This window comes from Manis javanica, chromosome 6 (genome assembly GCF_040802235.1).
Source record: "Manis javanica isolate MJ-LG chromosome 6, MJ_LKY, whole genome shotgun sequence".
Lineage (NCBI taxonomy): Eukaryota > Metazoa > Chordata > Mammalia > Pholidota > Manidae > Manis > Manis javanica.
In genome coordinates, this window is record NC_133161.1 from 73,187,748 (window position 1) to 73,199,841 (window position 12,094).

The 12,094-nt window shown below is 38.1% G+C and overlaps 1 protein-coding gene across 1 annotated transcript; it reads right to left on the reverse strand.

The window, feature by feature from the left end:
- Positions 1-1,073: 1,073 nt before the first annotated feature.
- STEAP1 (STEAP family member 1) lies at positions 1,074-10,915 on the reverse strand. The gene is made up of 5 exons (XM_037019903.2): positions 10,775-10,915; positions 6,849-6,963; positions 4,367-4,879; positions 3,604-3,768; positions 1,074-1,526 (listed from the first exon to the last, which is right to left on the reverse strand). Exons 2-5 carry the CDS (start codon positions 6,930-6,932, stop codon positions 1,272-1,274), a joined length of 1,017 nt encoding a protein of 338 aa, XP_036875798.2. The 5' UTR covers positions 6,933-6,963; positions 10,775-10,915; the 3' UTR covers positions 1,074-1,271.
- Positions 10,916-12,094: the final 1,179 nt, after the last annotated feature.

Here is a 12,094-nt window from a genome sequence, read left to right on the forward strand (position 1 = left end):
TTATTCTATTGTTTATGACCATGGCTAATAGAGAGAGGCCTCCAGCTATTATCCCCGACAGCTTCACTGAAGTGCCACTTCAAGTTGGAACCCTGTTCCCAAGTGAGAGCCTCTGTGATGGCTTGGTGTCAGGGAGGTCGGAACTCACATTCTCCCTGTTGTAGGACATGCTGACACTGCCTTCATATAATGTGGTTAAGCGCAAAAGTACACAACTGCTGACTTCACAGTGTGACATGCCCCATGCTTAGGGAAGTGGTCCCATAGTTATGTCCCTTGCTGAATATGGTTTGCAGTTCTAGAGCCCTAGCTTCTTTTCTTATGGTGAATCATTTCTCAAGGGCACAGTTGCCTGCAGTGTTTCCAGTTGTGATACTCTCAACTTCTTTCTGCTATCTGCAGATATATTTTTGTATGTCTGAATGCCAATAGTGCAGAGAATTTAAATTTACTCCAGAAAGCTCTTTAGTCCTTATGTAATAATGAATAATCCTTTGTAATAAAAACAAAACATAACATAACTGAACTCCACTCAATGAATGTACTCATTGTTTTATTAACATTAGCTGTATTGTCTTTGATCATAATAAATGGCTTACCTGCATAAATGATAAGGCTTGCAGTTAGTTTTGCTAGTTATGAAAAACCTGTAAAACATAGTCACGTTAGTGAGTCCTGATAGCAGATGTATAGTTTGCTCTTCGAGGAACTGGTTCAAAGTTTGCTTTTGCCAATGTATCAACTGAGTTGTACATAACTTAGATGGACATAGTTGAATTTACTTTTTCTCCTGGATGGTCTGAGCTTTTTTTTTTGCCTGATTTGTATCTGATATTATTCTGCTGTTTCACTTGTATAGATACAAGTAAATACAATCTGTGTGTTTTTTGAGATAGGTGTTCCTTGAATAACATCCAGTTACAGGAAAATGAAAGTTCTTTAACAACAAACATAAATACTTGCTATACTATATGTAGATTCAGATAATGTATTTTTTCATGGCTTGTGGTACCCTTTAATGAACTGGTACTTCAAGGCCTTTTATTATTTATAATGCCACACAGACTGACAAATCAGATGTGACTTTTTATTATACTAAAGATTATTTCTTGCTTTGAATCAATTCTGCAAGAAACTACACATATTTCAAGCCCATCACTCACAAAGATAAATTAAGATGCCCAAATGGTCATTTATTAAACAAATACAAATGTGAAATGTTTATGGTAAAATACATTAATATTGAACAATAATGTATGTGAACAGTAATTCTACAATTGGAAAGATAGCTCAGTTTTAATTTTGGTGACATCCTCCCAACCGTGTCTAATCTTCAGTATCTTTTTCCGCAAGCATGGCAGAAACAGTACAGTCTTACATATCAGGACAATAATCGGAAGGAAAACAGCTATCATAAATGTTGGAGGTGTATACCATACAAATTGTTTTATATCTACCCATTTATTCCAGGCAAAAATCAATGCGTGTATTGTGCCCAGTAGAAGAGAAACAATTCCTAGATTGCTCTGCAAAAGAAAAAAAAATTATCTTGGTGAGATTCATTCAATAAGAGCTTATTTCATTTTACCTCATCTGAATGTGTTCTGTTGTTTGGGAATTCTTTCATTTATATGTGATCACTTTCCTATTACATTTCTCAACAATGTTTACTTACACCTGTCCATTCGTTTTACATGTCCGCACTTCACCCCCTTACTTTTGGGTAATGTCTTTGTCTCCCAGCTAACTATGTTGAGAAAATTCACTATCATTCGCCTTTCAGTTTCAGCTAATCAAGAACACTGTCTCACCTTCATCCATATCTTTCTGTTCATCTCTCTTATGAAATTTATTTTATGTGCTTTGTCTCTTGTGCCTTAATTTGCTTTAATTCTCCCTCTCAAGAGACATCTAAAATCAGACACTGTGTCTTACTCATCACAGGATCCCTGCAGAATTGACACAGTGAATTCTGCATTTTAGGTGCAAATATTGGTGGGTTGACTGAAGATTTGTGCAAAAATCAATTTGACATCTGTCATCTTTACCAATTATGAACGCAACTGAAGTGATTAACTTTTATTTTGATACACGAATACTGGAGTGAGCATGGCCTATGCTAAAAAAAATGTAAACATCCTGATAAAATGGAAAAATACCAACAACTATTTCAATTTTCGAATAAAGCATAGGGTTATAGAGATGTGAAGAAAAACTTCAACTTGCATTGGGACACTTGGCACCATCCCGATAAAGTTACTTAAGAATAATAGTTCACCTATGTAATTTATGGCATTCTGACAATAACTGGTCTGGAGAACTTTTGACTTCTATTCACTTTATTGGAAATGGTCATTATCCTGCCAGAATGAATCTAACTCACCACTATTGAGCAGTAAGTACTCTTAAGCCCCAGCAAATACAATCAAATAGCTAAGTTTGTATTTTTCAGATATAAATCTCCAAAGCAATAGTTCTTGGAATGTAAATGAAAAGTTTCTAGGGTATTAATTGAAAAATACATGTGATTGGTGGAACATTAATTTTACCAAATACGTATTTTATACATTGAGCCAGGTGTTGTGCACATAGTGGAATGGCTGGGTGGTCAAGATGCAGTGCTTGAATTTATAATTAAATTTGAAAAGTGGTCTCAGTGGTGTGTGACAGACATATCAGTGTAAGAAGAAAGCTACTGAATGAGGAACAGAGAACTCCAGCAGCTATGAAGCTGAATTTACAAAATCAGCAAATACTACACTTGGAAAATGTGGCCACATTTCTTAGCTGCACTGGAATAATTCAGATGGAGAGACAGTTCCCAGCTTAATCGAGGTCTTGCTAGAGTGTCTGTTAGATTATACGTATGGATGTGTAGCAGGGATAGTGGGGAATGTTTGACTTTGTGGGTGTTTCCAAAGATATCCACCCATGTTTTAAAGCTATGTAATTTAAAAAATCTTGGCTGTGCTTCTAACTGAATTAAATTTAGTCCTTGTATCTTGTCAGACCTGGATCCTCCTGTGAATTTTGGTACATTGATTTTTTGGGGGTGTAATCTACCATTAAGAGATTAGCCTCAGTAAATCTGAGATGTTTTTGAATTCCAAGAATTTTGAGAAACTTCAAGTGACTAAGCTACATAAAATGTAACTTGGAAAAAGAAGCCTTTAAAATTAGATTCTAGAATACCTTTGGTAGAACAAATTCCCTATTTCAAGGAGGGATGCTTTTTATGGGTAGTACTAAGTGTAACTTAAAAGGATGAATAAAATGAGATCACATAATATTTTTACTTTGGGGGAACTAATAAGCCATAGATATTAAATATTTCTAAGATATTACATTTGTAATTATTAGGTGGACAGAAAATTGTCTAACAAGTTTCACTACAGAAGTAGTGTTTTCCTTTGATTAACACCTTTTATTTGTGTCTTTCTTCTACTTGGAGATCGGGGAAAAATGATAGGAGAGCACACTGAAACACATGTAGGCTCTTTGCTGTTGGAGAAACATTTATCATTTTTTATGGGGTAAAGTCAACATGCTTGATGATGTTAAATCCACAAAAAGAAGATGGACTAGTTCTTTTTTTTAATTTACCTGAATATAGTTAAATTCTCTCCACGTCAAAGAGTCACTCACAGAAGGAATAGATGTCACGGCTAACAGAGCCAGTATTCCAAGTGCCACAATTCCCAGAGACACATAAATTTCCATTCTCCAAACATCATGCTCAATCCAGGCATCTGCTTTATTTTGTTGGACCTACCAGAGGGTGAAAAGAGGAAAGAAGGAATGCAAACACATGTTTCTGGCATACAGACCTCTTTCTACACTCCCTGTCTGCTATGAGGGCCTGCTAACTAGGGAACTCCACAGATTTGTGTCTTCATTTTTGCATTCCTCTAGGAGAAATGACATAGGAGCAATTCATCTCTTTCCCTGAATGCAACATTTATATGATCTGTTTTATAATTCTATGTAATATTTATTTGATGGCTAAAATTGCAATGTGCTTGCATTTGTGGTAAAAATGCAGGAAATAAGAACAATTAGCATTAAAAAATAATCTTGTGAAGGTGGTAGAGATTGAAATGCAGTCCTGTCCATGTGTAAAAATATTTGTTTATGCTGTTAAAGCTGCAGTTTGCTATTTTCAGCTAAAAAAAAAATCCCTCCCTGTGAAGTTATGCAACCAAGCCCTGATGCAGAGTTATAATAGAAAATTTAAAAATGCAGATTACTTTCTCAACATAAGATTTCAACAGAAGGGTAGGATATTGATATTAAAATAAGAAAGAGTTAATTTTTCAGGGGACTTAAACTTTTTAGCTTACTGATATTGTCAATATCATAATCCTACCTGTTGATATGCCCAGTTTAGCACCTTGTATCTGTAGGATCGCCTCATTGGGTAGGATAAGCTATAAATTGCATGTAGTACAGCAAAGAAGAAACTAAGAAGCCCAAATTGTTTTCTTGTTAACATCCACCTATGCAACCAGTGTGGAAATTTCTTGTACTTGGTTCCATTATGAAGCTGTACAAACGCTGCTATCACACCTGGCAAATAAGCCAGGGCCAAGAGGGTGATGGAAACCACTGGCAAGACTTTGTTGATGACCAGGATTGGAATTTTATAAAAATACTGTTGATGGGAAGTTACAAAAGGGTGAATTATGTCCCTCAGAAGAGTGTAAAGAAAAGTCAGAGACGATATGATAGCAGCGATTTTAATGGGCAAGTGCCACTTTGGAAAGAGTTCCTGTTTGTGTTGAAGCTCTGGGGGACAATCAAATTCATCAAAATGGGTTGTTTGATGCAAGTGCAAAGGCATAGGTCTTTTCAGTACGCCGGTCTCTCCTGAGTCATTATTCTACAAAGAAAGAAAATAAACATCTTAAATTAAACAAAATGTGGGATTTTTCCTAAACCAATTACTTGTTGCTTATAGTGAAAAGGACATTCAGAACCTTGCTTTTGGATTCTGGTTAGCTGCTGATGGCATAGTCTATGTAGCACTGATCAAAGGCATACTTAGCTATGCTGGGATTCTCCATTAATTTGTTATTCACTATTCTTCCAGACAAAAGAAATACATGCTTCAGATATCTCCACTGAGGCTCAGACGATTGTGTTTCTATCTTGAAGACATGAAAATGTGGAGTAATGGAACTGGGAGGCTGAAAGTGAAAAACTTAGGAAAAAAATCCAGGAACCTTTAGTAAAAATAACACATAAATTGTTAGCAGGTGTGCTTGTTTTATAATATTCTTATTGGTTACTGGACAAGTCTCTGCAAAGAACTGAAGGGCGAATTCTTCATTAATTTAAGTACAGAGGATCAAGATTAAATATAGTCATTACTATTAGCTATAAATACATAATCTCCATCAAGTAGTCTTGTACTTTGATTTTATATTTCTAAATTATCTAATTTATATAAGTACTAATAGACAAATAGCCTATTGGAAGGTACAAAGACTACATAAATAGTTAAATCCCACAGGCATGATCCATTTCCAGAGAAAGTTATATTTCTATACCCACTTGTATTTCTAGGAAGCCAATAGTTCAAAAGAAGCTTATGTCAACTATTTTGTCATTTCCCCAGGTGACTAACATGCCATCAAATTTGAAAAAACCCTTAAAATAAAAACTTGTATCAGAGTGTTTCATATTGGATTGTTTTGAGTAAATTTACTTTCTCGCTCAATATATTATTCTTCATTTATTTTAGTTCTATATGTAGAACCATTGCATTTTAATGCTTGAAATGATGTTAGTTATTATCTTGTACATTTCCACATTTCATGCAGAGTAACTTTAATTCAGACAGTTCTTTATAATTTTTAGTGTTGAAAAATGACCTCTTGCCATTTGATTTTTTACTTTCAGTAATAAATCACTATTATATCCAATGCTTTTTACAATTACTCCATTCAGAAGGGAATTGAACATGACATAGCATCTGTAATCTCTGCATGTTAAAACAATCTAAGTACAATCAAATGAGATCAATTTTCTTTTTCAGAGTGAAGAATTCTGGAACAAAACAGTTAACATGAAACATGGAAATGATTTTATTTTATGCACACTTATTTTTTAGAGTCTGTTCCTGTAGCAAATTTTTACTATTAAAATAAGCAAGGTAAACAATTTCTGTTAAAACTGCAGTTGAAATCATTTAGAAATTTAAAAAGATTTTGGAACAAAAATTTTCCACCAGTTTTTCAGTCAAAGAATGTAGTAAAAACATTCAGTCTTGAGGTGGGGCACAGTGGACAAGTGAGATCATTTAGAAAAGTAAAAAGAGTTTGGAACCAAAAATTTCCACCAGTTTTTCAGTCAATATAGTAAAAACAGTCTTGAGGTGGGGCAAAGTGGACAAGTGATTCTTATTCCAAAATTGAATTTATTTGGTTAAACAGTGAATAGTCAACTTGATGATCTCTTGGTGAGTTACCATACTACCTTTAAAAAAAATACATGTTTGCAAAACTACTGTTATACGGGCACTGATGACTCTTTAAAAGAACTGATACCCACAGAATGTCTGAAAGTACTGGAAGGGCCTTAGAGATGATCTGGTCCAACTTTCTCATGTTATAGATAAACCAAGACCCAGGCTTTTCAGTGACTTATTCAAGCTGTCCATGACAGTCAGTCAAGGTACAGTTTCTCCCATATACCACACTGCCTTCCACCCATCACAACATCAGTGACAGGAATTAGTGATGCACGCTGTCAGCAGACCAGGGTGAAAATCACTTTTACAACACTAGGAGATGTAGAACAGCATTTGAATTACATGAATAGATTTTAGTTATTAATTATTATGTTACCAAATAATCATCTTCTTCAAGATTTCTCCCAGGTTTCATTTTCCAAAGTTCTTCTTGGTTTGTGATGTCTTGTCTGCTCTCCATTAAGTCTATAAAATGGTATGGCTTCAGCCACCTATGCAAATGAAAATAGTTATCTTCTTCAAGTCTATGCTATTTATGACACTAATGCTTGATAGGGCAATGGGAAAGAAATTAACTCATAAAAGGACTAGAGTGGCAGATAGGGTACAATTAAAATACAGAGAGTGATTGATTTACACATTTAATCTCACATTATAATCTGTAAGAACTCTCAAACCAGTGCGCCTGCTGCTTTTCTTTGTCCAACTATTGGTGCAATGAATGACCTAGGTGTCTATGTGGACTCAAAGGGTTGGAAGTTGCTTTTTATTTTAGGAGAATTTAACTCTGGGTGCTCATTTAGAAGAAAGCCAACTGCCCTAAAAAATAAGTGGAATTAGGAATGCATTTGTTTTCCAGAGTAACAATGTTATCAATAGAGGCTGGAGTTAGCTGATATAAGGTTACACTTTAGGAAGTTGAGCTCAATAGACTTCCGGGTTGACACCAGAATCTGAAATAATAATTAAATGATTTTATGGGGAAAGGTGTTCTGAGTTTCAGATAATGAACACAACAGACACTCTTGGTAAAGTGAACCCTGAAAGTGGCATAAAAGCTTGAAATGTTGTATTTTTAGAGTGCCCTTTTCCTATGGGAGTGGTTTTTGTTGGTAAGACATGAATTGCTAGTATATTTCCAGTGGGGTTGTTGAGTTGTGTTCAATTATTGACGTGCCCATTCTCCTGGTCAACTCTGGAAATTAGTTCTGTCAAACTTCCTACCTGATAAATGAATCTTTTTCTTATCACCTTCCCAGATCCTCATTCAGGCTTGTTGTAACATTTTTTTAGGGAAGGGGAACATATGTCATAATATTCTTCTATGTTTTTATCAGTTCTAAATTTATTTTCAGAGGAATACATTGCCAATTTGTACTTGATGAAATTCAATGAGAAAAACAGATTCGATATACAATTGGATTGAAAGTGTTTCTGAATCTTATACCACCTGTAATACTTTATTAAGTGGACAGCTGTTTCCAGTAGTTCAAAATACTTAAACATTCTCTACCTTTTAAAGTTTTGATATTCCCAAAGGATAAAAAAGGGCCATCTTTACATAATGCCAACATTTGCCATTGTTGAAGTTCTCTGAGAACATTTTCCATATACCTGATCCTCGAATAACATGGATTTGAATTGCACAGGTCCACTTACACACATTAAAAAAAAATAAATATATTGGAAGATTTTATGGATGTTTATGACAATTTGAAAATACATTTTCTTTTCTCTAGCTTACTTTATTTTAAGACAACAGTATATAATACATTAAACATAAAACATATGTTAATTTACTATTTATGTTATCAGTAAGGTTCTGGTCAACAGCAGGCTGTGACTTAAGTTTTTGGGGAGTAAAAGTCATACATGGGTTTTTGATTGTATGGGGGCTGGGACCCCTAAACCTAGGGTTGTTTAGGGGTCAAATGTATTATCTACTTCAGAATTTCACAATATTTGTGCTGAGGATATCTGTTGTTTCGGTCGGCCCACATTCTCTTTCCACTGCTTCATGATCTAAAACATTTCCTCCTTTTGGGGAAATACCCCTCCTTTCATGGAAGTGGGCATATGAGTCAGTCTTGGCTAATAACAATTCTCTATTCCCTTGATCACACTGATTGGCACACAGCCCTAGTTGAACTAATTAGCATAATTAGTTCAATATATCTGAAAGATCAAGAGATATCTTTAACATTTTGTTAAGCTGGGATGATAGAAGCCTACCATGCTTTCTTTTCCATGTCTTCAATAGAACAGAAGAATGCCAACACACAGAAGCAAGAGCCAGAATTGGGAAAAAATCACAAGAGTCCTGGTTGGCATGTTTTAAGTATTTAGAGTCACTGAGACTAGATTCTGAAGTTTTCAGGTACACAAGCCAATACATTGCCTTTCTTACTTGTTAGTTTGAGTTAGGGGTGTAACATTGGCACCTGAAAGAATTCTGAGTAAAGCAAATGCCAGTCATCAAGGATTTATGAATTCGACTCTATGATAGACACTGAGGAGGAAAAAGAGAAATGAGACTTCATGCCTGTCCTGGAGGAGTTTATAGTCTATTTCCTTTAGCAGTACTCCAAATCACTTGTGATTTAACCAACATTGTAAATAGAGTAATTTGGGGTATAAGTATGTGTCTAGGAATAGAAGTTTTATATACCTTAATCAAACACAAGAAATAATTCACTATATTTAGGTTTTTAACTCTGTGAGTTGCAGGATGGCAAAGATGTTTAACATAGAAATCTATACTCGTTCAACATTAACACATAAACTATTTTGAACACCAATGTCTGGCAGTTGGAATGCAAAGTTAAAGGAGATGTTGCCTCCACTCTCAAAAACTTTCAAGTCTAGGTGAGAAGGCAGGCATTTCAACAGCTAACTTTGTGGTAATGCAATAAATCCTAAAGGAAGAGAGAGATTTACAGACAGATAGTGGCACTGGAAGGGTGAGGTCTCTTCAAGACCTGGTCTGGGGCATTTACCAAGTTGGCAGTGTCTGCTGATTGAGGGCCATTTTGTACAGAATCAGGTGAAAGGCCAAAGTGGCCCTGGAGAGGTATCCACCAATTATCTATATGACAGATGGTCTGTGCTGCTGCACAAATCCAGGAAAAGCCCAGGGCAGTGAGGGAGCTTGTTGTCTGTGTGGCCCACAGTCAGCTTGTACCCAGAAGCCAAGAAAATAAAACATGTTGGTTTCCATCAGACATTAACCAAATATATAATTTAAGTTCTACAGTAAAACCTTTTCATGAAACAAAAAACAAAAACAAAAAACAAATAACAGGAAACAGCACAGTGTTCAGATGTTAGGAGCTCAGAAATTTAGCTCAAAGTTCTCTAACTTTCATTCCCATTAAAAGGCAAGGCATATTTTGGATGTGACTGTTGGGTTTTGCTGTGCTGGGAGGGCTGACCTGATGTTCCTGCTAAATATTGACACAGCCTAACTGACTCATGTTGATGTTGAAGAGTTTAGAGATGAAGAAACTCAGTGTCTGGGGATGATGCACTGTGGGTCGCGTTGCATTTCCAAGCCTTCTATACTTTCAAGCGCATACTTGTTTTACCACATTTAACTGTGTGGAGAGATGTCTGTCTTCACTGGGCTGTTTTTCTTTATGCTTTGCTTCCTCGCTGTGCTTAGCATTCAGTGCTAAATCAACGACTTTTTATTAAGTATCAGGATGTTGAGGACATTTTTTTTAACAGAACAGAGAAAGGAATTTGGAAGTGTTTCTAAACTTAATGTCTACAAACCCCTTCCAGTGGATTTGACCCATGACATATATAAAAGTCTTATTCTGGTTGTTTGGAGGGAACTTGAGCCCCAACCCAGAGCGTGAAAGAGAAGAAGGTTTCAAGGAGTTAAAACGAAAACTTTCCTGTTACTAGGAAACCTGAAGACAAGTTGCACGATTTTTAAGAACTATGTACCACATTCACCAACGCGACGCAAACTCGTGGCGATTTTTCCAAGTTGGAAAAGCTGCCATTAGAACCCAACCTAGGGCGAACTAACTAAGCCATCATGTGCCCTGCAGCCCCGGCGAGCGGAGAGGCTTCGCTCTGAGCGCTGGCTCCCAGCCCGAGCGGCCACGGCAGCGACGAGCGTGGCGAGTCGGGCGGGAGCGCAGCGCGCCTGGGGCTGCGCACGGGGCACGTTGAGCCGCGCTCCTCCCGCAGCGCCGCCGCCCCGGTCCCGGGAGGGCTTGCGAGCCCGCGCCCGGCCTCAAGAGGCACCCGGAGATGCGGAGCCAGCGAGCAGGGCCGGCTCAGAGGACTCACCCGCTCCTCGGCGCGACCCGACAGTAGGTAGCGGCGCAGCGGTTGCCAGCCGTGCCGCCCCACGCGGCGCCCTTGCCCCGGAGCAGTGCCGGCAGCTCGCGCGCGGCAGACCCCGCCTCCTGGCCGCTGGGCCCTCCGGCGCCGCCTGGCGGTGCCGGGCGTCCCCCCCGGCTCCCGCCTTGCCCCGGCCGTCCTCGCAGGGCCCGGGACCAACCGAGGATTTCCCGGAGCTGCAACCCGGCCGTTCCTGGTTCTCTTGGGAATAGCCCCGTCCTCGCCCGAGGTCTTCTCACGCCTCGCCTTTCTTTCATCTCCTAAATAAGGACCGTATGTGCGCTTCTTTAGCAGTGGTTCTCAAACCCGAACTGTATCACCTGTAGGGCTATGCAAACAACGCTTTGGGCCCCTCAGAGTTTCCAGTTCAGTAGTTGTGGGATGCGGCCCGAGAGCCTGCATTTCTTTCAGGTTCCCAGGTGATTTTGAAGCGCTCTCATATCACACTTGGAGATGGACTGCTTTAGAGCTTAGCTAGCTCATTTTAAACTTCACAACAACAGTGAAGTGGCCTTGATTTACGTTTGGGGACTCGGAATCTGGATCTCAGAATGACTTGCTCCCCGAAATTGTTCAAATCTTGAACCCTGAACCGCCCAAACCCTGTCCCAGCTGAATAAGCCTTTACACCCTACGTTTACGGTTTGCCTTCCTTCCCTGATGTTAGAGCCAACTTCCCATACCCCAAACCAATCAAGCCCTCCAAACCCAAAGCAAAGTTAGACTGTCACTGCTTTAAAGTTTAGGTTGTTTTAAAAATATGAGGTATGTGGAGAAGGACAGGATGTGAGCAGGGATTTGCTCCTCTGAGTTGGAACCAGCCTCAGGAAAGAGTTTCTGAGATTTGAATTGCAACATCTGAGGATTTGGTGTACAACATCCCCGGAACTAATCTGATTAGAAAAACCAAATGAAAATAAACATTCAGCTGCATTTCCCATGATTGTCGTTTTTTCATAGCTAGGGCACTAGGACTGTTCATGTTTTTGTGTGCATTTTTTTGTAGTCATTGACTTTCCACAGGGTAATATTAAAGCCCTTTGAAGATTTAATTACTATGGACTGACACACTGCAGTAGAAGTGGAATCTTACACGTTTTATTTCTAGTGAAACTAGGAAATAATCAAAAAATGAAGAAGAAAATCAAAAAGCCCTTTCTGTGCTTCTACCATCGACTACAAAGAATTAAGACAAACTGTTAAGTGTGTCTAAGGATGTTGAATTTTTTAAAAGATCACAGGCCTTAACTGGTCAAACAAAGCAAT